Here is a 26,826-nt window from a genome sequence, read left to right as displayed (position 1 = left end):
AGGCAGGAGCCACTGAGAATGGAATGCCTCACACAGAGATATACATATAGCTGTTTCATGAGTAATATATATATATATATTTTTTTTCTTCTTCCCATTCTTCTCCTCCTCCTCCTCCCCCTCCTCCTCTTCCTTCTCCTTCCCTTTCTGCCCCCCCCCCCCCACGCTGCGCCTTCTCTTTCTTCTTCTTCAGGTCAGAGTCCAAGGTTTACTTTCTTCCTTGGTTTCTCCAGCTCCACATGCTGTAGTTTTCTTCCATTTCTCTGGCTGTTCCTTCCTTGTCTCCTTTCCATTCTCATCTTATTCTGTGCCAGCCATTAAATATTGGAGTTCTTTGAGCCTCCTAAACCCTCTTCATTCCTCACACTGCATCCTCTCTTCAGGGAAACTCACCTATGCCTACAGCTATGATTATCAAAATAGTCTGATGATCCACGAACTTATATCTTCAGGGTAGACCTCTTTCTGTTCTGCAGACTTATCCCATACCTCAAGATATTCAAAACTACACTTGTGATCTCTTCCTTGTCCCCAGCTGAGAATTCAAAACACCATTCTTCTAATTTTTGATGAATGACATTCTTGTTCATCCACCAATACAGACAAACCTCCAGACATTGTAGGAGTCATTATGCATTCCTCCATCTCTTTCTCTCAAATTGAATTCTTTACCAAGTCCCATCTGTTTTTCCCTTTTAACTCTGCCTTGCTTCAATCTAATCCTTCCCATTTCCACCCTGGTCCAAGCTAGTGTATCTCCATGGTCCATTCTGATAGTCTTCAAAATGCTTAATTTGCTTTCTTCACTCACATCAATCTGTTTTCAATACTGTAGTTACAGTGACTTTTCAAACACAAATCTTATTATGTTAGCCCTCCTTCCCCCAGCTCAAAAATCCTCCAGTGATCTACTGCTTTTAAGATAAAGACAAACTTTCTACAAGATCCTGTCGGGTAGGTCCTCTACCTACATTTCTAGCTTCAACTCATAAGATGGTCTTTTTTCTCTAGCTGCTACAAACATAATAGATTTACTTCTGTCCCTCATGTTTGCCAACATCCCTCCTGCCAGAGACTCTTGAATTTGATGTTTTCTCTGCCTGGACTGTTCTTTTTTCTCCTCTTTGCCTAGTTAACTCCTTCTTAGCCTTTAGATCTCTAAACAACAGACACATTCTCAAGGAAACTCTCTTTACCTCCATAAGTCCAATCCTCACTAATTTACTCTGTAATAGCATGAAGTGCCATTATTTCATAGCTATGTTTACCTTTATTGGTGCAAGTCTTTGATAAATGCCTTTCTCTCTTCCCTGCCTGGAAACTCCACTAGGGACAGTAGGAACCCTCTCTACTTTTGGTCACCACTGTCATCTAGAGTGTCAGGCACCACCCAGGCTATGATAACTGCTTGCTAGATGGATTACTGAAATAATTAACTAGTTAACGAAACATTTCTGATTATTTGATGCCAATTCTAGAAACAGTGTATGTTTTCAAGAGAGAATATTCAATTATTCAGAGAATGGAGGAAGTCACATAGTTTGGTAAGATCGAATGTAAATTTTAATAGTGTAGATAAATGTTTCACTAGGTACTGAAAGACACCATATAGATGGAGGGTTACACTTATGATAATACTGAGTGGCAGTAACCGGCTGGAGATACCAGACTGATACTTAAGATTTCAAGAAATTGTCCAAATAAAGTATCATGTCATCTGCAAAGAGAGAGAGTTTGACTTCTTCTTTGCCAATGTGAATATCTTTTATTTCTTTTTGTTGTCGGATTGCTGTTGCTAGGACTTCTAGTACTATGTTGAACAATAGTGGCGAGAGTGGGCATCCTTGTCGTGTTCCTGATCTTAAGGGAAAGGGTCTCAGCTTTTCCCCATTTAGGATGATATTTGCTTCTTTTCATAGAAGGATTTTATGAAATTGAGGAATGTTCCCTCTATCCCTATACTCTGAAGAGTTTTAATCAGGAAAGGATGCTGTATTTTGTCAAATGCTTTTTCTGCATCAATTGAGAGGACCTTATGGTTCTTCTCTCTCCTCTTATTAATGTGTTCTACAACACATAGATTGATTTGCAAATGTTGAACCACCCTTGCATCCCGGGGATAAATCCCACTTGTTCATGGTGGATGATCCTTTTAATGTATTGTTGGATTCTATTAGCTAGGATTTTGTTGAGAATTTTGGAATCCATATTCATCAGGGATATTGGTCTGAAATTCTCCTTTTTGATGGGGTTTTTGCCTGGTTTGGGGATTAAGGTAATGTCAAGAAATTTTCAATCCAACTGTGAAAATTAGCAGTTGTGCTCATGTTCATTGCTAAACTCAAAGAGATTGCGGCCTGAAAAAGATCAGTAAGTTTGATTTTAACCGGGTTACATATGGCTCTCTACATTCTTTGATTTTTTCCCCCCTCCAAATTATAAACAATTGCCCTTTAATATTCATTGGGTCCTCTCAATGTTTTCATTAAAAAAGAAGATATCCAGCTTCTGGTACTCCAACCACATAATACCATGGTAGAACCTGACCAATTTAGGTTTCCTTTTACACCCAGGCTCAGTTCTTTTCTCACACTCCATAACTAATTGGTGACCTGCCCCAGAGCAGGCAGAAGAGGGCAGTGTCAAAAAGCACAGTCTTGTGAACTGGATGGCCTGATTCTCCTTCAACCAGCTGCAGGGCTCTGAGCAGCTCACATCTGGCATCACCCACTGGTACCTCCTATCTAGAATTAGATCATTGGGTTAATGGTTCCATAATCTTAAGTTCACTTTCAAACTCCATGATTCTTGTAGGAATTCCATTTTTTTAAATTGTGTTTTAGACTGTCAACCCAAATGCTTTTGTTTCATAATCTAAAGCAACAGCCCCTAAAAGACAGAGAATCTAGATTATATAAAGGTTAAAAACATTAGCTGTTGAGTCACAAAGACCTGGGTTCAAAGTCTCTGGCATTAACTAGCTGTGTAATTTTGAGCAAGTCACTTAAAGTTTTGAGCCTTTGTTACCACACCTAGAGGCTAGTGATACTTCTTTCACAGAGAAGTTGTAAAGATAATATGAAATATGTTAACACATGTAAAGCACAACACCTGGCACATAGCCAACAATTAAATATTAATGTAATTACAATTTTTATTTATAATAAGAGATAGTTCTTACTATTCCCTGTGACCCTGTGTATGCTCTCTAGTAAGTATAGACATCATTTTCTGGTATATACAAGACAGGTCAGGCTGCAAATCTCTGAGCCTCATTTGAGAACCAAAATCCATCAGTCATTCTCAGCCATTCTCTGAATCAGAACAGCTGACACAATCTTCAGTGAGGTCATTATTTTTAGCTTTGGAACTGTTAGAAAGTCTGCAGGGGATTTTCACGGCATTCAACAAATTAGCAAAGGTCATCAAAACAAATGCGCTTACTGAATTCATTGGCTTGAAATCCTATCAAACCAATGCTGTCATATTAAATCCAAGAACTTTCTACTGGCACTATTTCCATAAAAAGGATCAAGTTGAATTGTGTTTAGATTTGCTCCATTGTTATCGCATTTTAAAATCATAAATTTTGACGGCAAACTGACTTGTCTCCTATCTGCACCTCTCCTACCACGTGGTCATGTGATTTTCAGCTAGTCTAAAATCCCTCATTCTCCTTGTCTGCCCAAGTTCAGGTTCCATCTCCTTCCCGAAGCCATTCCTAAATTCTGTAACCTCTGATCTCAGCTCTGTTTGGGTCTTGACCCAGACAATTTTTTTTTCTTTTTTAAATTGGGTGGGTGTGATTTTGACCCTATTCAGCCTTGGACAAAGGCATTAAACATGATACAATGAGGCTCCTACATTTTTACAGATGCCCTTAATGACACTCAGCTCTGCTTGGTTGATTATTCAAGCTTGTAGAACAGCCATCAATTGGTATGACAGACCATCTACACCATGGGCTCTTGCCAGACATTATAACGTTGAGCTCCTTGCTTCCCATATCTCCATAAATGTTTTGGAAGAAATACTTGAGGGTCAGGCAATTAATCCATTTCTCTATATACTCTAAATGATGCCTTTGAATCAAGCCAGACCACAAGGTTGCTGGATCCTTCAGCAACATCATTTTGGATCCAATATGGTTGCTCTACTGAATTGTACTTTGGTGTTGTGCCAAGGGACCACACTGATGGATTATGTTAAGAAAGAACAGGATGAAACTCAGAGCCCTCTTTCTGAATAACTACTGAAGAATGCTACTGAACAGTAAATTAGGTTTTGTTTTATGGACAATATGAATCTTATAAATTGATTGTGTTTACTTTGCCTTGGCCTTTAGAAAACTCGTGATAAATCTGGGGACCACTTATTTCAACCACATGGTTCACCCCTAATAGCCAATCTGGCTTTATAATTTTTCGGCCTATAATTTCCCTTTGCCATGGTCACCATAAATGCTTACTTTAATTCTTTTGCATTGAAAGTATTCTTATGAGGTGCCTCACATCTTTTGTAGAATGAGGCGGAAATTAAAAATAAATTCTTGATCTATTTTTTCAGTGAATTACAGCAATTATAGCTTGTGGACCATTATTTAGGAATTATTTCTTGGCTTGTGTGCTTCTTCCTTTGTTTTATGTCTCCACAACTTGATTTTAAGCCAGAGAATATTCTTTAAATTTTCTGATATCCCCCACATACTGGCAGCTCATAGGATCTTTAAACCAGACTTCGGTATACAGGTCCACTTCTAAGTAACTAGTCATGTGATTTTTTTAACCTCAATATCATTGAGCTTCGTAGGATTTCACTCTTCTCATTTCTATATGAGAGAATTGGCCTAAGTAATCTTCAGTGTCCTCTCTGGTTTTAAGATTCTGTCATAAGTGCTTATGTTCTCTAAAAGTATTTTTGCCAGACACAGATATTGTAGGACAGATCTCACTTAATAAACTCTTCAAAGACATGAATGTGACCCGGTGACCTATTTATTGTAGAGAATGTTCATGAAAGGAAGAGAGATTTGTCCAAGAGAGATTTGCTTATTTATCCATTAAACAAAGAAGAGGACACTTCTAGACACTTCCAGACACTTCAGTTAGAATTTAAGCTGGAAGAACAATTACAAGTGGGCAATAAAAAGGGTTTAGAAGGCCAAGGCCTTCTTAATTCTATAATTTCACATATAATAAGTGCTGATTTCAGTTCTTTTAGTACAAAAGAGACAGTGGGATACTGTTGAAGGACCCTAAAATGACAGTTATGACTTAGTTTCAAGTTTCACACTGATCATTAATTAAATAAATAGTTTATCACCCTTATCTATGTCCTTGATTTATCATTGATTAAAAAGAAAATTATCTGCCCATATCTGTTTTGTGAAGGCCAAACAAGACAATGCTAGAGAATACCTTTCAACAAGTACAAAGTGCTATACAAATATGGTGGATTATTGTGATCATTCACTGAGAGCATGGTTGTGAATCAAGAAATGACATCTGATGACTCAGTGGGTATTTTGGGTTTCTTCTATGACTGAACTGTATGATTTTGCAAAGTTGGCTGAAGGAATCTTAGACTCTCGATGCTCTTCAATTTGTGAATGACCCAACAACATAAATAAGTTCTCCCCAAAATGCAAATTCAGTGGGTTTGATGACAAAGCCCTATCAAGAGGTAGGCACCAACAGGGATGGAACCATGTCTGTTTTGTTCACTGCACATAAAAAATTATATCTATATCAAATATTTGTTCAATATATGGAAGGAATTGAATGCTGAGGTATTCTCCCGGCTGTGTGGCTTGCTCCTTTACTATACCAGTTAGGATATAGGATTCCAGGGTGTGCTTTAGAAAACTTAAAAATAATGACACAGAATTCTGAGATCACTTTGCCATGCCTATGTTTGCTTGCTTATTGTCTACTTGGCATCACTACCTCAGATATCATTGAACAGAAGCTAGATATAGTTTTGACAGAAGCTCCATCCCCAGGTTAGAGTTTTCCAAAGAGAGGGATTGGCACCAGATCTGGATGATGGAGGAGGAGAGGCCATTATTTTCCTGGGGCAATTGCTGCCAGATGCATGGGAAGGTTCTCTAATCTTTGTATATGCTCTTGGTTCTCTCTATTAAAGCCTTTACTATCTTTAATATACTGAGTGGTTCTTCTGTTTTCTTGACAGAGTTTTGATTGGCTACAGCATCACAAATGTTAAATTTGTGAATCTAAGTTTTAACTAAGCGCATTTATATACACAGAGTCATTATTAGCACTTTGGGGGAAACCACAGAGTTTGTTTTAAGACATTTAGATTTTATTTAGTAAACTATTGCTTTTCAGAAATACCTTTGAGACCTAAGAAAGTAAAATGAAGCTTTCCAAAGTGTCTTCTTCTGTTCTCTTAGAAGAGTCTGGTTCAACAGGGCAAAATTTCCTATAGCCTATTTTTGGGCTTTGCCACTTTTTAACCCTGTATATTTGACAAATTCACTTAACTTCTCCCAGGCTTGGTGACTATATCAGCATGATGGGAGTCTTGACAACTATTTTACTTTTCCTGCAGGTTGTTGTGGGACTCAAATGAAAATGTATGAAAGTATTTCATACATGTATTTTATATGTATATGTACATGTATATGTGTGCTATTATTCTCTAACTTTACATTCATAATTGGTCATATGCAAATAATAATGGAGATTGATAAGGATTTGATAAAAGTAACTTCCAGAGCACTGCAGCATTTCTGCTCCCTTTGAAGGTAAACATGGGATTATGTGCACACCCACCTCCATGAGACCTAGCCCAGTGGGCCCTGTCGATATAAAAGACATCATATCACAGGGCTGAAACTCTGTGGACAACAATGGGAAACTTTGTTGCTCCAATATGGACTGTTCTCCAACTGCTTGAGCCACAGCTCAGACCACACTGGGTGGAGGTATAAAATTGTTCTCTACTCATAAGGTGACTGTTGTGATCATGTTTTATCTTGAGGTAATTGGGCAGGGACACATTAAACAAGTTTCTCAAAGCCACTGAGATAACTTCTAATTCTACAGACTCATTGGTAGTGACACTATCCTGAAGTTATTGAATAAACGTGGTTAGGATTTCACACATGCCATTTATTTAAAGCATTCCCTTTTTATTCATTGAACTGAGGCAAGACAGGGAGCAGGGAAGAAGACCAGAACCAACAGTTCAAGATTATTGAGTGTCTTGGTGGCATTGAACAGATCTTTCAACCCTTCAGTACTCTGTTTCATGCCTATGAAATGTGGACATATACTGGCTTGTCCTTCCTTGAGTAGTATTAAAATTACTGGCTTTTCATAGCTTCCTGATCCAAAACAGTGTTACATACATATCTGTACCTATTCTCTCTCTCTCTCTCTCTCTCACACACACACCCCTCTCCATCCCTCTATGCAGTTTTTCTTTTGTTTAATTCATTTGTCATAGCATATCATACTTCTGCATTATATTTTATATCAGTGACTTTGTTTTGATTTCTTTCTATTTCCCAATAATAGATTGTAAGGTATATCTAGTTAGGGGCTTCGTTTTGTGTAGAACAGTTCTTGATACCTGATAAGGACTATAGACAGTATGTGGGTGAATGAATAAAGTTATGAGTGTCTGAATTATTAACCAAGATTTTTTTTTATATTCTGCTTGATTCTCCAAACTCCTGATAAAGACTAGACTCTTAAGCCCACAAAGTGATATTTTTGAAAATGTATCAGTGGATGGGCCCCCCATTTTCCTTCCTTAAGGAAATGGAGGTTTCATCTATAATTGTGTAGGGGCCACAGTACTTCAAATGCAATAAATGGAGATTTCCTTCCTGAGAATTAGGGAGGGAAACCGTGGGACAAATTCATTGTCACATCACTTTCTTGTCTATAAAGCAGGCTGAGCGATCATTTGCATGGTGCTTCATAGAACACACAAAAGAATGTTGAAAAGTAGTCTGCTTGGCAGTGAGATGCACAGGAGTGGGCTGCAACCAATAGCTGTATTTAAGCGGCCAAAGATAGAGAGATGTTCCCACAGAGTCTTTTCAAGTGATCCCAAGTTAATTTAAAGGAATTGAGTCACTGGTCTGTGATCCTGACCCCCCAAAAATGCACTGGACTTCAGCACTATGTTAAAATATCAACAGAATATTTCTCTAGTTATTGGTCAATAATCTAGTTTTTGATACTCTAAAATTCTTGAGAATGACATTTGTGCATCTGTACAAATGCTACCTTAGGAATATAGCCTTTGGGGGACTATGGTATAGTCATCTTGTCATCCTAGAAGTACTAACAGTGTTGGGAATGAAATGTGCACAATAATCACTTGTATATTATAAAAGAATCCAAAACCTCTGGGAACTCAGAAATAGACAGAGCCAAGAAGAATAGTTGCTCCGGGCATTTTGTTATCAGTCAGCTCAAGAGCAGAGGAGAAGAGGGCTTTGATTAGTAGGTGATGTACAGAAAGATCAGCTTTTTAGGTAAAAGCCAAAAGAGAAGGGAGAAAATGGTTAGAAATGAAGTGGGGAGAGTGATGACACTCCAGCAACAGTGGTAACAATCAGAGTGATGACAGGTATGACAGAACTGAGGGAAAGAAGCACTCACAATGGATATGGAAGTTGGAAGTGTTCAGGGTTCTGGAGAGCAAACATCGGATTGCCCTGGACATCGGTGATAGCTGTGACCACACCATACTGAATAAAGTATGTTAAGCACTGTACCAGGCATTTTAGCTTTGTCTTAATGAGCTCCCATAAGGATTTATACTCTCTCTATTCTTTTTCTATCTTCCAGCCCTCCACGATTCCCAAAATCCTCCTCCAGTGCCCAGTGGAACATAGTCTAGCATAAGCAAAATCTCCTCCATCCTCAATGTCCTGGTCCTCACCACTTGCTTCCAACAAAACCTTGCTTTCCCTTGCAAACTCAGCTTACCCAATAGCCCTCTCAAAGTACTGGCTGTTTTTCCTTCTACACCTCTGGGGTTGGGTCTGGGAGTTGCATCAAGTGACTTTCGTTCCTCCTTTCTAAAAACTTCTAACTTTGAAATTCATGTCATCTTATTGTTGTCTGCCAACCCAAGGTTAATTCTTCTCCTTTCTCTGTGTGTTTAGCTTTTTTTCACTTACATGCTCCTGGTTTAATTCTTTGTGAATCCAATATACACATAGATTATTTTTCTATATACTAGACTTTAAATTTTTTGATCTCTTTCCTCCATTTTACCTTACTTGTAAGGGTAGATGTTGACTGTCTAAGAAAACATCACAAATAAGAGGCTTCCCATGTGAATTGTGTTGGACTGATGTATGACTCAGAACTTGTGTCCTGTGTCATCTTTGTCATGTTTAAACCCTCTGCATGCATTCATACCTCCATATATATTCCACATACAGCTCACCTGGACTCAGGTGAGCTTGCCTTGACCCAGGTGGGTTGCTTTTTTAATGATCTACATTTGGCAATCTGAGACATCCTCTCTCAGCATGCTTTGGTTTTAGCTTTTGCTACTTATATTGTAGCACTTATAGTCACGTTATTATTGTTGTCATCATCAGGCAATTATTATTATTATTATCATTCAGTCCCAAATGGAACAAAACATAGACATTTTCAATATTGATTATGCATGAATTCTCTTCAAAGTAAAACTTTAAGAAAAGTAACTATGATCTGGTATCACAGTAGCAGAAGGATACTTCTCTTTTTTAAACTTCATGCAACCTAGGAAGAAAATTTAGTTTTATTATAACTGTACATACTGGTCAGGAAATTGTGAAAATTTAGCCAAGTCAGGCTTGACCCTTTGATTATTTAATAGCTTGAAGGCTGGATGTGAAGAATCAGAAGGACAGTAGGGAGAGTATTACTTTTTATTTCTTGGAGGAGACATTTCCTAATACTTCCAATAAGATCAGATGACAATTGTGTAAAATATCTTTTCTCAAAAAGAATAAGGTAGAGTTTCGGCATATATCGCATGTTTAAATTCAAAGAGGAAGAGATAAAATAATGACAGCAACAGTGGGAAATTACAGGTAGAAAACCTTTATAACTCAGTAGCTGGATATTGAGTGAATGCAGGTGACTTAAGAACCCATCACCATGGCAGTCAGGAGGGAGGAAGGTGATGAGGAAGTAGACACTGAGGATCTGGACAATGGCTGAGACCTTGAAACTAATGACTCTTGATAGAATTATTACTGATCCCTAATGAAGAGACTAGGTTACATTAAATGAGAACTTTGCCAGGGAAACACCTTTGTCTTGAGTTGTAAAAATATGCTTACTTGACTAGAGTACACATTTTTTAAAAAATGGACACATGAATTATGTAGAAAGGGGCTTTCACCACTCCACCCAGGAAGTCACTCACAAAAATGTAGGGCTTAGGGTCACCATGATGATTAGAGTGAGAACCTGTTATACCTGCCTTTGCTTCCGGGGAAGCTAGAGCTTCAGCACCTTATGAAAAATACAGTTATGACTGTATGTCTGAATCATGAAAAAAGAATAAATAATTTTTAGAATTCACTGTTGAGAAAGATTCACATCAAAATATTAAAATAAAGTCTGGCAGACTCGGACTCTTCAGAATGACTCATTAAGTCCCAGGTCTCTAGATTGCTGAGTTGTAAACTGTTGCTTCTTCCACTAAAATCCTCTAGTTAGTGGACATAGAGTCAAGTAAAATCATTAGAATATTTTTCATTATTTTTTCTGTTATTGAGATTAAATCTTTCCTGCATACAAAATATTCACCCATGTATTATTTTTAAGGTGGGCCTAAGAGTACTAATGACATACTATATCTGGGAATCTTCCCCATATAAAAAGGTAGCCCACAAATGTTACATACACAGGGTACTTTACAAAGTCTAAGCTGTTCGGGCTTCAGTGTTTGGAAGTTATTCAGGTCACCTGAAAATGACTTTTCTGCCTCAGTTAATTTAAAACTCAAAACTCTCTTGAATCAAGTGCTGAGCAACCAGTGTGACAACGGCTTTTAGGCTTTTAGCTAATTATTTAAATCTCAGTAGGAAGCAAACAGCCTGCATATATAGATTGAGGAACACAGGTGAGACAGGTTTTTGGTTTTTGTTTTGTTTTGTTTTTTCTTTTTTACTTCGGATTCTTACTACTCACTGTGGTCCATGGACCAACAGAATAGGTGTCACCTGGTAGCACGTGAGGAATGCAGACTCTCAGGCCTCAGCCCAAGCTCATGAAACTAGAATGCATTTTATAACCAGATCCCCATGAGCACGTGAAGGTTTGACTAGCAGGGGCAGGGAGCGTCTCAGACAGGTGAAGGGTCTCCACCCTGCCAGTTTCTAAGATAGGAGCAGAAACCCTTGGGCTCTCTTCGGTGGAATTTCCTTTGTTGGAATTGCAGGGCTATTAATCTAAGTACTGCGAATACAATCTATTTGAAATCAATGCAACCACCTAGTGGGAGTCCTGTGACAAATCTGCCCTTTTACACAATCAGATGAGTGCAGTCAGTGCCTATGGGACCCGGTGCAGGGTGATGAAGATGAATACAGAAATTATTATTATATTATTTTTTTGTGGTTGAAACAAACTATACTCGATTTTGGTTTGATAAACTATTCCTGTGAAAGCCCTATTTCTGTGCGTTCATTCAAATATAAATTTCAACTAGCTTTTTTCTTTTTTTAACATGAAAGCAAATGTTACTAAACCAGCCAATGTGCATACCACTCTCTCCCATTCACCACAGCATCATTATACAAATTAATGTGTCATCGATTGCATTCATATTAATACATGGTATAGGTATTGGGGCTTTTAAAATAGACTAACGTCTTGTAACAACTTGATTTATTATTACATGGCTTTGAATGTCTGAAGCACTTAATTCCAGTGAAATGCAGGGTCCATCGGTCCACCTATTTATTTCAAGGCATGCACTTTGAAAGAAAAAAAAAAAAAAGGAGCCTTCTGCCAGAGGGGATAAAGAAAAGAATAGCTTGAATTTTCTCCTTTGATCATTTCAATGATTTCTTTCTTTGAAAATCATGCTATTTTCTGTTCTTTGCTGTCCTTTCTTCTCTCAGTTCTGTTTCCATTTGCCTTCCCATTTAGAGAACTGGGTCTATTAGAAAGTGAGGAGCAAAAATTCAAAGCATTATAGCCTTAATGCAGTGCCTGTCAAACTTGGCTGCATATTGAAATAATCGGGGAGCTAAAAAGTGGTTGTGCAAGGGCCCACCTTCTACAAATTTTGATGTTATTGTCCAGGGTGGGGTCATGGTATCAAGATTTTACAATTTTTTTTAAGTAGGTTCCATGCTGAGTGTGGAGCCCAACGTGGGGCCTGAACTCAGAACCCTAAGATCAAGACCTGAGCCAAGATCAAGAGTCAGACGCCTAACCGACTGAGTCACCCACACGCCCCATGGGATCAATATTTTTAAAAGCTCCCTTTTAAAATCTTTGATCTTAAAAATAAGAATAAACTAATTTATTTTATTTTTTTAAAAGATTTTTACTTATTTATTTGACAGAGAGAGACACGGTGAGAGAGGGAACACAAGCAGGGGGATTGGGAGAGGGAGAAGTGGGCTTCCCATGGAGCAGGGAGCCTGATGCAGGGCTTGATCCCAGGACCCCAGGATCATGACCTGAGCCGAAGGCAGATGCTTAACGACTGAGCCACCCAGGCGCCCCAAGAATAAAGTAATTTAAATGAAAACTAAATTATACATATTGTCACACAGTTCCTATATGGATGTGGTTCAGAGAATAATGCAAGTCAAGACCTCTCAAGAGAATATGTCCATTTCCAAGATTACAGATGTTCATGCATCCAGATGATGAGTACTGAATAGACTGAAACTATAGCCTCACTACAGTCAGTCAGGCCTAACACTATATGAAAAGGATTTTCATATATACAGATACTAGTATCTGTACTAGGGAACTAGTATCTGTAGCAATTTAGAAGAGAAAGGATTTCTGACCATTGTGTGATCTGTTGCAATTATAGAAGTGACCTGGTAAAATAATAGTTGTTCTTTAAATTATATCAATATTTAGTTTAGTTGACAAGAATGTCAGAAAATAAATGCCCACATAGAAAATGAATTGAGACAGATTCAGTACAGAGGAGAAGGACCAGTTAAAACCTGCTCTGTTCTCAGGTATTTAATTTGTGTTCAGATATAGCACACTTAAAAACCACCCAACTCAAATACAGTGGGGAAGCTTGAGAGAAGCGTTTTCTTAAGAGGCTGTAATATAAGGGCTAAATCTTAGACTTTCATGTCAGATTGCTTGAGTTCAAATCCCATTTGGACCACTATCATTTTGTGACTTGAGGCAAGTTACTACCACGGCACTTTGATTTTCTCCTCTATAAAGTGGGATAGAACAATAGGGCTTTGGTGAAAATTCAATGAGAAATCTTTGTTAAGTGTATGGCCCATAATGTATAATCAATAAATATTAGCTATCATTATTATTAAGTTTGGATCTAAAGTGAACCAAAGCTCTCAGTTTAGCAAGGATGTCTAGTTCTAGAAGATTGAAGTTCCATTACAAAATGTGTCTTTAAGTGTTTAGTTAATACCTAAAGCATTTAGGCAAAACCATAAGCTTTATTTTGACTTACTCTTAGGAAGCTAGTAGTAAAATTGTCATCCAACAGAGCACCACGGAGAGAAGAAATTTCTAGAAATCTAGATTGGTAAATCAGAGATCTCGTCATCAATCTACAGAGCCACTTATCCATATATGGATAATAAACTGCCTATAGGATTGAAGTGAACAGCTAAAAGGCTAACTTTACAGTCAAGTTGATTGCAAAACTAATTTTCATAAAAAGAACTCCATTCCTCCACTGGCTTTTATTTTATAACTTTAAAGGATCAGAGACTTTTCACAAAGAGTGCTTTTTCACAGTTTCAAAGAAGCAACCTGGAAAAAGGAATAAATTAATTCAGAAAGTATTCCCTTCTTCCCTACACCCACCCCTCTGCTCATCAAAAAAGCTACAGACACTAAAATTTATTAACATTTCTATGAACATAAATGTGAAATATTCATTTTCATTAAGTAGTCTACTGAATATGGCAAAATCAAATTTATCTAAGGAGATATCCAATGCTGCTAATTTCCTTGACAATGGGGACATAAAGCAAGGGAAGCCATGAATCATTCATGAAGTTCAATTTACTTCTGTTATTTTTGGTGTTTTAGCATCCGTGAATAGAAAGTGTGCAGCATGTTGTAGACGCTATTTTTAAATTATTTCAGATCAGAATTAATGATTTGGCAGGCAGCAATAAAATAAGAATGATTCAAAGGTTTTGCTTGTAATTATCTTATATTTCAGATTTTTCTTGTGAGTATATGTTCATGTATTCATAACATTTTTCCTATATTCTAATATCCTTTATAAATCACAATCACTTTAGAACCAATATTTTAGACAAGCACATAAAGTAATTTATCGGTGATATAACTAAATTAAATAAACTCTCTGAGTCCTAGATTTTAGGGCTTAAAGGAATCTTTAAGGTTGTATAATTAACTGGCCTCTCAAAGAGGAATGTCTTTTACATTAATACTGGTAGGCGGCCATTTCCAATTAATTGAAAAGCCTCTGTGGGATGGGAAGTCTTTCTTTAGCAAAGACTTATTTCATGAATGGTCACCTTTGCTCATTGCAAATATTTCTCTTAAATTCTACATCCGCCTTCCTATAACTTCTGCCCACCCATGTGCTTGGTTATTGCTGTATCATCAGGATTTATTTGGCACACAGAGCCACATATAGTCACCACTTAAGAAATGCTAGTTGAATTGAATTAAATGGGTTCAGATCTAGCACTCTGGTTGTGATAGTTCTGTGTCATCTTGACTTGGATGCCCAGATGGCTGGTCAAACACTGTTCTGCATGTTCTGGTGAGGGTGTTTTTGGATGAGAATAGCATTTTAATCAGCAGACTGAGTAAGTAGACCGTACTCCCTAATGTGAGTGGTCCTCACCCGTCAGTTGAAGGCCCGAATGAAACAAAAAGACTGACCCTCCTCAGAGCAGGAAAGAGTTCCTTCTGCCTGACTATCTTTGACTGGGGACAACCAGTTTTTTCTTGTTTTCAGACTCAAATTGAAACACTGGCTCTTCCTGGGTCTCAAGCCTGCTGGCCTTCAGACTAGAGCCACACCATCAAACTCTTCAGTTTGCTGACTCACACTACAGATCTTGGACTTATCAGCTTTCATAATTGTATGAGCCAACTCCTTATAATAAATCTCTCTCTCTCTCTCGATTGGTTATGTTTCTCTAGAGAATCCTGACTAATACACTGGGCAACACCAAACGTAAGGTTTCTCTTCTATATGATAGCATTTAAAACATTTGGAAATGTCTGTTATGCCTCCCTAAAATTTTCTTTCCAGATATCTTGGTCTTCTTCTCTGAAGGAAATTATCTTAATATGGCATTAAGAACTGGACACATTTCTCCACATGTGGCTTTACCAGCACAGACTTTTGTAGAACTGCTCCTGTCTCATGTCTGGATACTATACTTATTTTGATTTTATTTCAAGGTGTTAAATAAAGCTTAACATTTCACTTCTGCAAACATCACATTTTCTCAGGGAATTTTCCATAGCTAAGTTGGGCCGCTTTATTAGGTAGACACATTTTTCTTATCACTTGCTATTTTTTGGATGAGGAAAGAATTTTATTTTGGAAATAATCCAACATGACTATGGCTTGACATTCTGTGTACACGGTGTTACTACCAAGACATTTAAATCAATACAGTGACAATATTCTGAAAGTAAGAGATAGAGTAGTAAGTTCACAAAATTGAGTATGTTAAGACAATGCCTAAGTTAAAAATTTCCAAACCGTTTTTTAAAGAGAAACAAGTATAAAAATGACCAGGTATTATTAAATGTTTCCTTTTTTTTGATAAATTTGTTGTGGTTTAGGTAGGAGGGATGTGGATAGTTGATGATTCAAGTGAAGCCCTCTCCACCCCCACCCCACCATTGATAGTAATTCATCATATTTACCAGGCTAGCAAAATTCCCTAACTGGCTCTTGGTTGACACACTTACAATCTTAAATTTTTGAGTTAGTCTTAAGGCATGAACATAAAACTGCACAAATGAAAGAATATTTCATTGCACATAAAAAAAATCCCTGCCTTAAATTTTACCTGAAGAAATTAGAGCTAGATTTATCTTCTAAAATGCAAAAGACTTGAAATGTCTGGAGCCAAAAAATTTAGCAAACATACACCCCACAGGTACTTATTGTCAGGTATGAGACTAGGTTTTAATTATGGTGTGGTGAACAAAACTCCCTCCCTTCATGGAGTTTATAATCCACAGAAAGGAAAAAAACAGTAAACATGGAAACAAATACTGCTAAGTGCTATTTGGGAAACTAACATAATTTTGCATAAAATAAATAGGCGTTCCTAATTTAGATTGGATTCTCGGGAAAACTTCTTATAGGAGGTGGCATCGTAGGTGGGAACTATAGAATAAGAGGAAATCACCATGATAAGGAAAAACCTTTCAGCCAGAAGAAATAAGATGGTGAAGATAATGAGATAGAGGAAAGCTTAGTCTGCAAGAAACAAAGAATCCGTGGTGTTGGAGTTTAGGGTAGTAAGCGAGGGAAAGACAGCCATAGATGAAAGTGGAGATATCAAGGGAGGGCAGGTCACACAGAAGCTTGAAGGTTATATTAAGAAGTATGGAGAGTTTTGTTGGTGCAATGGGAAATCTCTGAAGGTTTTTAAAGCATAGAATATGATTCAATTTACATCTTGCAGAGATGACTCTGGCTGCTGGGTATAGAATGGGTTGGGGAGAGTCAGGAGTGAAAACAAGAAGACCAATAAAAAGATGGCTACAGTGATTCAGGTAAGAAGTAATGGTGGTCTGGTAGCAGGAAGGCTGGAAGAGTGGTGAAAGGGCTTGATAAATATAATAATATAATAATATAAATATCTTGCAAATAGAATGGATGGTACTTGGCAATAGATGGGATGGGAGGCGTGTGAGGGAAATGTTAACCACTAATCCTAGGATGCTGGTTGGATAGTGGGATGAAGAGACTAGAAAGGAAACTCATTTGGGAGAGAAAAATTGATAGTTAAGTTTTGAGCAAATTAAATTTAAGAAGTCTTTGAAACATAAAGGCAAATATGCCAAGAAGAGTGCTATGTATCAGTCTGGGGCTTCGAAGATATCTGAGCGGGAGTTATAAGTTTGGGGATTATTAGAATAAAGATGGTACATAAATAGAGGCCCTTTGTAACGTTTCTGAGAACACTGTCAGTGGAGGTGGGAGATGGGAAGGCAGGTTCCAGGTTGCAGTGGGTTAAGAAAAAGTTAGACAACAGACAAGACTAGACCAATCTTTTAAGCAGTTTGGAGAAAAAGAAAGCAGACAGATTAAGAAAAGCTTAAGGAGAGATGTGGGCATAGGGCAGAGGTGATTATGATAAGAGTTTTCAGGCTGTGAAGAGAGGTAGAAGACAGGGTGAGGCTGAGGCTCTAGGAGAGCAGGAGTAGAAGTGGGTGTGAACTTGAGAAAATCAATTCCCAGAGGAAGAAGAGATGGAATCCTGAACACAAGGGTCAGGTCAGTCCGTACAGGGAATAGAAGGACCTCTTCCTTTGAAATGCAGGGGGCTGACTCAGCATGGTGAAGATATAAGGAAGTCTAGAAGAAGACAGGTGAGATCACTAGGAGATTTCAGACCTGAAATGGCTTCTACCATTTTGGGTAGAGGTAACACTATCTGCTGAGATTTTCTTCAATTGTTGCTGCAAGGAACGGGGAAAGGCACTTGAATCCTCCACAACTATTATCGCAAACGCTTTCTGTATCTCCAGGAAGCTTGTGGCTATCAAGCCCTCACATGATAGGTTTATTGATTTCAAATTCCAAATCCTCTTAATACCAAATTCCTTGATTGCATTTTCTATGTGCCATTAACTCATTTTATAGCAGCCCAGGGCCAAGAAGCTATTAATGGGCTCCAAGTTCAAGTAAATTTTCAATTTTACAAGGCTTTATGGCCTTTCCAATTTTACTTGACTAGGTGACATTAAAGTAAAGCAAAACATCTTTAATTTGTCTCAAAGGACATAACCAAGAAAAACATTTCCCCATCCTTGGGATGGTGTTGGAAGAGAACATAAGCCAGTAAATTTTGCAAGGTAGGTCAAGTTTCCACTCTGTTGGTCACAAAAGTGTGATTGGTGCAATCTTACATTGGCAGAACGTCCACTTTATCATTCTTATCTCCCAACTAATACGAGAGCTTCTCATTTGTAATCACTTTACAGCTCAGTTATAGTCTTCATAAACTGTCAGTTCAGGGAGAGCTGTTTCAGCAAATAATGCAACACAAGTCTCTTCATGAAGAGTTAAAATATAGATGACTGACAGATTCAGTACTTACTGATACTTAGCAACATATTGATTATGTATGCAGACAAAAACAAGCAAAGCTCATTCGGACTCCGTATTATTAAAGATTTTTTATTTATTTGACAGAGAGAGACACAGCAAGAGAGGGAACACAAGCAGGGAGAGTGGGTTATTATTGCTATATGTTATTTAGTTACTTGAAGTTATTACTCTGAAGATTTAAAATCTCTTTACAGTGGCTAATTAAAAAAAGGATACATTTTAAGTAAAATATTAAGCTAAGCAATGTTGTCATTTGAGGCCTTTATATATTTTTTTTAGGTTAACATCAATGGAATCAAGGACTACGCAGTTTCCTGCACCCACAGACTGACTACCCTCTCTCTACACAGTTGCAATCATTTCACCTTTGATCTAAAAGCAAAATTCTGCTTCAGCTTCTGAGATCTATTTATCAGGGATAATTTTAGGAAATACAGACCAGTCTTTGGTTGAGTCAGCATCCTCAACCTAGCTGAGAGTGGTTCCAATTGGTATTACGCTTCTAATCATTTATGTTCTGCTGCCTTGCTCCCCTACTGACAGCAGGGTTCTGTGATGGAAAGTATATCATCTGGGTTTGAATCCCCATTTTACCACTATCCTTGCCCTGTGTTCCTGGGTAAGTTATTTAATTCTCTGAGCCTCAGATACATACTATCTCAAATGTTGTTAGAAATACTTACGTTACAGAGGTGTTATATTAATGTCTAGCTTTTGTTTGGCAAGTAGAAGACAGTTCCATTTTTTACCCCCTTTCTCCCAGGTTCCTGCCTTCATAGACTCCACATTGCACCAGTTCTCCAGGCCTGAGTTTTTGCTTTACTTTAGGTAAATATCTTTAGGGACCAGATTTCTGTGAACTGCTATTGGATTACTTTGATGACGGTCACCATCTGCCTGCATTCCTACATATTAGCTGAGTTTAGGGTCCTAATTACTATGCCTTATCCATCTATCCAGACAACTGATTGCATCTTACTGAACTGTCACAATGATTATGATATGCTCGGGTCACCCCTTTTTGCCTGACATCATTTTTATGATAACTTTGGACTACCAGGTTGCTTGGACTTCCCCCATCCCTGCCCCACAAAAGTTATGTTTAATTTCTGCTTTGTTTACAGTTTTTTTTGGTCATTATATGATATGATAAATGGACCTAAAAGTCAACTGTTTTCTAAGTCTGAACAAAGAAAATCCCCTGCTCAAAGAAAAATATAAACCTATGATAACAGGAAAACTTGATAGGCATTATAAAATAAAACATATATTTTGTGAGAAAATGCTGCTAATTTTAGTACTTGCAATCTACAACACAGAAACAATTCAAGTTAAAATTGAATGGTGTAACCAGAAAACCTCGGAATTTCAAGAGGTTGTCAAATCTTAATGCTGACCAACACAGAAGCAAAGGTAACAATCAGTAGAATCAATGGAAGAGAGGTCGAGGGTAAAAGCCAACCTGTATGAATGAGTAATGAATTCATTCTTCTCTTTCTGTATCAGTTCTAAAAGCTAAAGTTCAGCCTAATTTATTACACATCACAGCCATTAATAAATAGTTGGGTTCATATTTCATTCCTGTGGTTTGAATTTGGTTGTCATTGGCATTTAAACCAAAAGTCACCATCAATAATTTCAACCAACTTATTTATATGATATATTTTAAAATTAGAATATTAATTAAAGAATAGCTCATGAATGATCTTGTTCATTCCAGGTTCTAGTGGGAGTAGATCAATATGTATGTCTATACAGCTCTTTCTACATAAACATTTCTATTTATTTCCAAGCCTACATATAGTAAAACTAGAAAATTAATGTAATTGCTTAATAATCAGACACTGGTGAATACATTTATTCTCTAATAATACTATAGGTTTACCTGAAATTTTCCTTTGCTATTTTGATGTTTAGATCTAGAACTATTTTAGATTATCTAAATAAATATCTATTTCCCACATTACATTAAGCCATGTTATAATGCTCTGAATTATCGCCTGCCACCCTTCTGTGCCCCTGAAAACCAGGAAATTGCCTAGGCCTGGTATTTACAATAAACGGGCTCAACTGCCCGAATGTTGATGGCTGAGGAACAATGAAACAGTCAATAAGATTAAATATTAGTGACTAAAATATTCTGATTGTTAAGAAAGCAATCATTGAAAAACAGCACAAGAAGACAAACAAAAATCAATCACTAGACTTGAAAAACATCAACTCTTTGGCCCAAAGCACAAGCCTCATGAATACCATTTATCATCCTGTTCTTCCCATGAAGAAAGACAAATGTGCACAAGATTCTAACATACTGTTTTTCTAAAAGCCAACAATTTACAGTCATTCAGGTGCACAGACTATACAACCAAAAACAATCTCACAAGGTCTTTTCATATTAAAATGTTTTTCTTCTCTTATTAATGCAGCTTGCGTATTAGAAGGCCTTTGGGGAAACTCCACTCTAAAGAGAAAAGCATGCATTCGTAAACTGTCCAGCTAAAATAAGTGGACTTTCTCTAATGTTTCAAAAACATAACTGCATTGAAATGACCCTTGAGCCACCAACTGAGAGGAGATGTCACTGGACTGTGAATCTCTTGAAAAGTTGGCAGGGTGGTGTAGCTAAAAGTATCTCAGTACCAATTACTCAGTACAAAGTTGAATTTAATTGGGTCAAGCAAACGTCCCTCTTTCTCATTCCCCTGTCCAAGTAACTCACAACTTTCAATCTCCAGAGTGCAGTTCTGTTCATCCAGAGGATATCTTCGTAGATCCATCATACATGCAGCTGTGGTTGTGATCCTGTCAGGATGAGAGAGAGAAAAGACAGCTTCATAAGGATGATGACTTTCATTTCCAGGCTTCCCACCCCCAAATCATGTTTACTGGTTGGCATCAAAATTTTGTGATTAAAACTTTTGAAGGTGAGCAGATTAAGAGCAAGTCTTTCTTTGCTGCCCACTAGGTGTGTGAGCTGGCTCTGGCTTATTTATCTCCATAAGCCTAGGTCCCCTCATCAATCAAAACACCCACTGCAGGGAGCCTGGGTGTCTCAGATGGTTAAGCGTCTGCCCTCTGCTCAGGTCATGATCCCAGTGTCCTGGGATCGAGTCCCGCATCAGGCTCCCTGCTCCTTGGGAGTCTGCTTCTCCCTCTGCCTCTCTCTCTCTTTCTCTGTCTCTCATGAATAAATAAATAAAATCTTAAAAAAAACCCACCTACTGCAAAGGATGGTTATGAGGAGTAAAAGAGATAATGTGTTCAAATTCCTAGCCTGCTGCCCCATACTTACTGCTCCACAAATGATGGTCATGTTACAACTGTTATTATCCCATGGTCCTTCTTATACTTACTATAGCAATGTCTGTGACAATATTTACAGCAAGTCTGGCATTATGAGCAGGAGGAGATCAACACTATGCATCAAAACTTATCTCCCTCTCCTACTATAACCTAGTAATAAAACAACAAGAAAAATGACAAAAACAATAAAACCCATCCTCCATGACATTTGGGGCTTCACATTCATTCCCCACTATTAGCGAGATTTGTTGGATTCATCTCTGAGATCCTCACCTACCTATACTCAGCCGGTAACGTATAACCAGAAAAGAAACACTATCCTAGGATTGGTGTTCACACCATATTTACCACCTTCTGTTCTCCACTCAGCTTATTGGTTTATGCAAATCCCAGGACCTTGACTCTAGATATCCTACTGGGGTTTCCATTATCCCTCCATTTTCTCTTGTCTGTTTTCTAGAATGTGGAGTCTGAGAGTAACTTAAATTCCTATGGTTAGTCCATACTTACAAACATTTGGTATCACTTAGGAATTGACAAAGTACTTTTCTTGAAAAACAAATTACACGATCCTTCTCCATGAAGTAATGTCTAATCATAATTTAAAGAATTCAAAAGATTAAAATTTAGTTATGTTTCCTTTCTGCCTTAATCCCCAAGAGCTACAACATTGGACATTTTCCATAAATACTCTGTATGCAAAAGAAGACAGGTATGTCTTCTTAGGGGGAAACTTCTTAGATAGCATCTACTATGTCCCCTGTTCTGAACCTTGCTTGTTTTCATTAACAATGCATCTTGGATTTGGTTCCGTGTCAGTAAATAATAAGCCGTCTTAAAAAAAATTTACCATAGCAGGTTCAGCTGTATGGAAAGATCATGATTTATTTTTCTAATCACACTTCAGTGGGCATTTACATCATTTCCTATTTTTTTACTGTTACAGATGAAGATGCCCCGAATATACTAATATACTCTACTATGTCTGGCTATATCCGTTGGCTGTTTCTAGAACAGGAATTGTTAGAAAAAATGGTATATACACTTAAAATTTTGCTACATCACCCTTCATAGAGGTTGTGCCAATTTACACTCCCATCAACAGTATATTTAAATTCAACAAGGTGTTTCTCGAACCAATATGTTTTTTTGTGGCTGCTAAGACAAGTTATTATTTTGGTCATTTGTGTTAACCTAACAGGCACCTTCTTAAAAACATTATTAGGAAATACACTAACTGTTTCCAATTTCTCTTTGGCTTTCCTTACAAAAAATGAAAGTTTAGGGGTGCTTGCATAGCTGAGTCGGTTGAGTGGCTGACTCTTGATTTCTGCTCAGGTCATGATTTCAGGATCCTGAGATAACAAGCCCCGGGGCCTTTGTGCTCAGTGTGTGTGTGTGGGGGGGTCTGCTGTAGGTTCTCTCTCTCCTTCTCCTTCAGCCCTCCCCCCCAACTTGTGCTCTCTCTCAAATAAATAAATAAATAAATGTTTTTTAAAAATGGAAGTTTACCAAGATGAACATTTGCATGTTCCCTTTGAAGCCTTTCTCAGACAGGATGTTGGTCAATTTAATCAGATTTATTTTAGCTTTATATAAGAGCAAAAGGAATTTTAAAATTCAATTAAAAATTTCTTCAAAGTACTTTACAAAAAATATGAAAACTAGTTGTATTCCAGAATTTGCCATATAAAAGTGTTTTACCAGATTCCTTACTGCTTCCCACTCCCATTATCACATGAATTAATTTTTCCACTTAATAATATATCATTAATTATCTTTTGTTGTCTGGAAATACAATTCCACAACATTATTTTTATGGCTTGCATGTATCTCAAATACCCTCAATAAGATGACACAATAAATATTTAAAATGTTTTAAAAATCACCTATCTACTTTACTGTATTCTTTGTTTAATAGCTGCTTATGAATTAAAAAATTCAGGAGGATATGAACATTCCCTAGAAATTAACAGTGTGGCCAGTCCTATGATTTAGCCAGTAATTCTCAACCAGGGATACTTTTTCCCCCACAGGGGACATTTGGCAATATCTGGAGACATATATTTGATCATCAGACTGGGGGTGGAGGCTTGCTACTGGCATCCAGTGGGTAGAGGCCAGGGCTGCAGCTAAACATCTTACAATGCCCAGGATAGCACCCAACAATAAAGAATGATCTATTCCAAAGTGTCAGTAGTGCCAACGTTGAGAAACCCTGCTACAACGGTGGTTTTCAAACATTTTTCCTCTGAGGATAATTTTAATAAAATGAAATCTTCTAGAGAACCTCAATATATAAAATACAAATGAAATGAAAGCCGTATTTTGTTAATATAAAATTACCTTATAAATTCAAATGTTGACATCTATTTTAATGAGCACAGAATTTGAAAGCAGGCGGTACAATGAGAATTATGATCTTATATCCCTCTCAGCACCAATTATTTTTGTGTTGGATTTTATTTGTATAGTATCAAAAAATCCTAATAAGGAAGGAAACACTTACTTCTAAAATCTTACATTACTGGCTATAGGCTTCCCTGAATTAGCAGGAGGGAACCCCCAGGTTATCAAGGAACCTCCTCTATAATCAATCACACTTTTGCAAAGGTTCAGATACATCCCTAGATGATTGGACTCTAGCAAGTGTTTAATATGGATTAAAGGGAAGCTTTACTTGTTGCTTCATGCTCTGCATAAGTTAATCTGGTAGCAGAAGTTAATACTATGATGGTCTTGAATGCATTAAAATGTGGCATAGGATGCATTACAGTGTGCATGCTTCTTATTATAGCTTAAAATAATTACAATATTTAAAAATCAAATTAAAATCAAATATTTATGGAATTATGGAAGAGCTTTAGGGATACTTGAGAGCGTCATTTGAGCCCTCTTGGTCAGCATATCTCACTTAACTGACCTCATTTTCAGACGTGTCATCAAGTAAGTGAACCACATCATATCAGAATAAGGACATGCATCTTTTGTTGAATCACTGATTCCCATGTTGTGAAGCTCTGGAATTTTTACAAAGCAATTTGAAAAGCCAACAAAGCATTGTGTATAAATGAATAACAAATGTTTCATAGATATGTGTCCTGGAGTTGTGAGTGACAAAAAATATCTTTTTTAAAGCATAACTGAATTTACTGTTGCTACTTGTTATGATCAATCCATTTAGCAATCAATAGATATAATATCTAATTGATAATCACCTTGGGAAACTATATATCACACCAGAGGCTTGCCCATGATCTGATGATTTCTCAACTAGTATCACCTGGACCAGTTTACATCTGCCTCAAGTTTCATTATGAAACCAAGGAAAGTAAAGTAATCACAACTCAAAAAGGGAACTAGCTCTAGGAACTAGAGCTGTGAAAAGCACCTGACTTTCTCTGAAGAACACTGACATTAGTGAAATAACTTCCTTCTTGGGATCTACCTGTTCCAAATTTCAAATTCTCAAGAGGATTTCATTGGCTCAACTTGGATTAGGTGCCAACTCTTCCAAATTATTTAGTAAAAGCTGGAAGGAAAGTTGCACTCATACAAATGTTGTCACCAGGGACCGATAAAGGTCTCTTATCTCAAGAAAGAAGGAATCACTGAAGCTCAGGCAGGGACACCTACATACGCAGGAATTCATAAATTTATGTTGTGGCCTGTAGAAATGTATGTAACTGAGTATTGGTCTCTGCTAATTTAAGGGTTTGGCGTTTCTAGATTTTGAAATACTTATGGCTAAGTGAGTAGAGTGTCCTGAGCTCTTTGTGAGAAAAAAAGGCTGAGCAAGAATTCCCAGGATCATCAATAAAAAGAGAAATGTCCCTGGGCATCAGCTCTTCTGTCTTCTGGGTAAGAAGCAACAATGAATACCTCTAAGAATGACTGTTTCCAATGTTTCCATTTGTTCACTTTGCCAAATGTAATTGCTCAGTAGTGGTTAGTCACCTCCACAATTGATTAACACATCCATACGGAAATGTACTCACAGTGTGGCTGAAGCAGCCTGAGATTCTAAATCGTCTATGGAATCAAAGGTGCCAAAAATTGCAAACTGAATGGGTTGAGAGCTTCAAGACTGAAGTGATTTTTCAATTTTGTTTTTAACTTTCACACCCAAGTCATTCATTCTGAGTGTGTGAAAACATTATTATTGGTTGATAGCAAATGAAAGTACAATACAGTAGAACCAGCTATAGGTAAAAGCATTAACTGTTTTTCTGAACGCAGACTTCCCAGAGGTACAGTTTCATGACAGCATAACATTCAGCTGTCTTCTTTCAAAGACCTTTCAAATGGCTTACATTATAATCCAATTTATTGACATTTTGAAGGTTAGGTCAGAACACCATAATGGGCTGTTAGTTAGAAACTATGGTCCCACGAGACTTTGGACTGAATGGGAATCATGTTGCTGTAGTATTCATTTATTAAGGTGTATGCTGTTTGGTCACTGACCTTAAGAGTCACTGTATTGCAAATGGTGTATATTTGATGTCTAAGGGTAGTATGACTCTCATTGCTGAAAAAAATACAATCCAGGAAGTCCTGGCCTATAAATAGATTAAAATCCAGTCTTCCCCACACCCACAAGTACACACATAAATATACGGAGAGGGCACTTTTACAAATAACAATGTAAACTCAAATTAATGAACAAATTATGTACATATGACTGAGATTTTCCTATAATCTTCAATTCTACAGGGACAAGCTCCCTGTAGAGCAAAGTTATACTATTTAATAGAATTTATATGAGAAAAAGTATGAGGAAGGAGCCTGAAAATGTTGAATCGAAATGACACCCCTAAGGTTGGTGAGATTGATGGTGAGTAGCAGTTAAAGTTTGATATCACTTAGTGCAGTTGGTTTGAAGAATGGCCTTTTTGGTCTCTGGGCTGCATCTTAAATCCATGTTAGGTATATCACCCAAAGAAACTGATGAGGGAAGATGGGTGGGTTAGCCTGAGTCATAACTGGTGAGTACATAGATTTTTT

The 26,826-nt window shown here is 37.4% G+C and overlaps 1 protein-coding gene across 1 annotated transcript in view; it reads right to left on the bottom strand.

The window, feature by feature from the left end:
- The window catches only part of GABRB1 (gamma-aminobutyric acid type A receptor subunit beta1), a 379,682-nt gene that overhangs the window by 84,753 nt on the left and 268,103 nt on the right, over positions 1-26,826 (bottom strand). Inside the window, exon 5 of the mRNA XM_025887668.2 lies at positions 21,236-21,318. Coding sequence (XP_025743453.1) covers positions 21,236-21,318 — 83 coding nt within the window. The remainder of the gene's footprint in view (positions 1-21,235; positions 21,319-26,826) is intronic.

Source organism: Callorhinus ursinus, unplaced genomic scaffold, assembly GCF_003265705.2.
Source record: "Callorhinus ursinus isolate GAN/ISIS: 27379988/994484 unplaced genomic scaffold, GSC_fseal_2.0 scaffold4, whole genome shotgun sequence".
NCBI classification, from domain to species: domain Eukaryota; kingdom Metazoa; phylum Chordata; class Mammalia; order Carnivora; family Otariidae; genus Callorhinus; species Callorhinus ursinus.
Note: the sequence above shows the minus strand (reverse complement) of the source record. Positions and strands in the feature narration are given on the sequence as shown.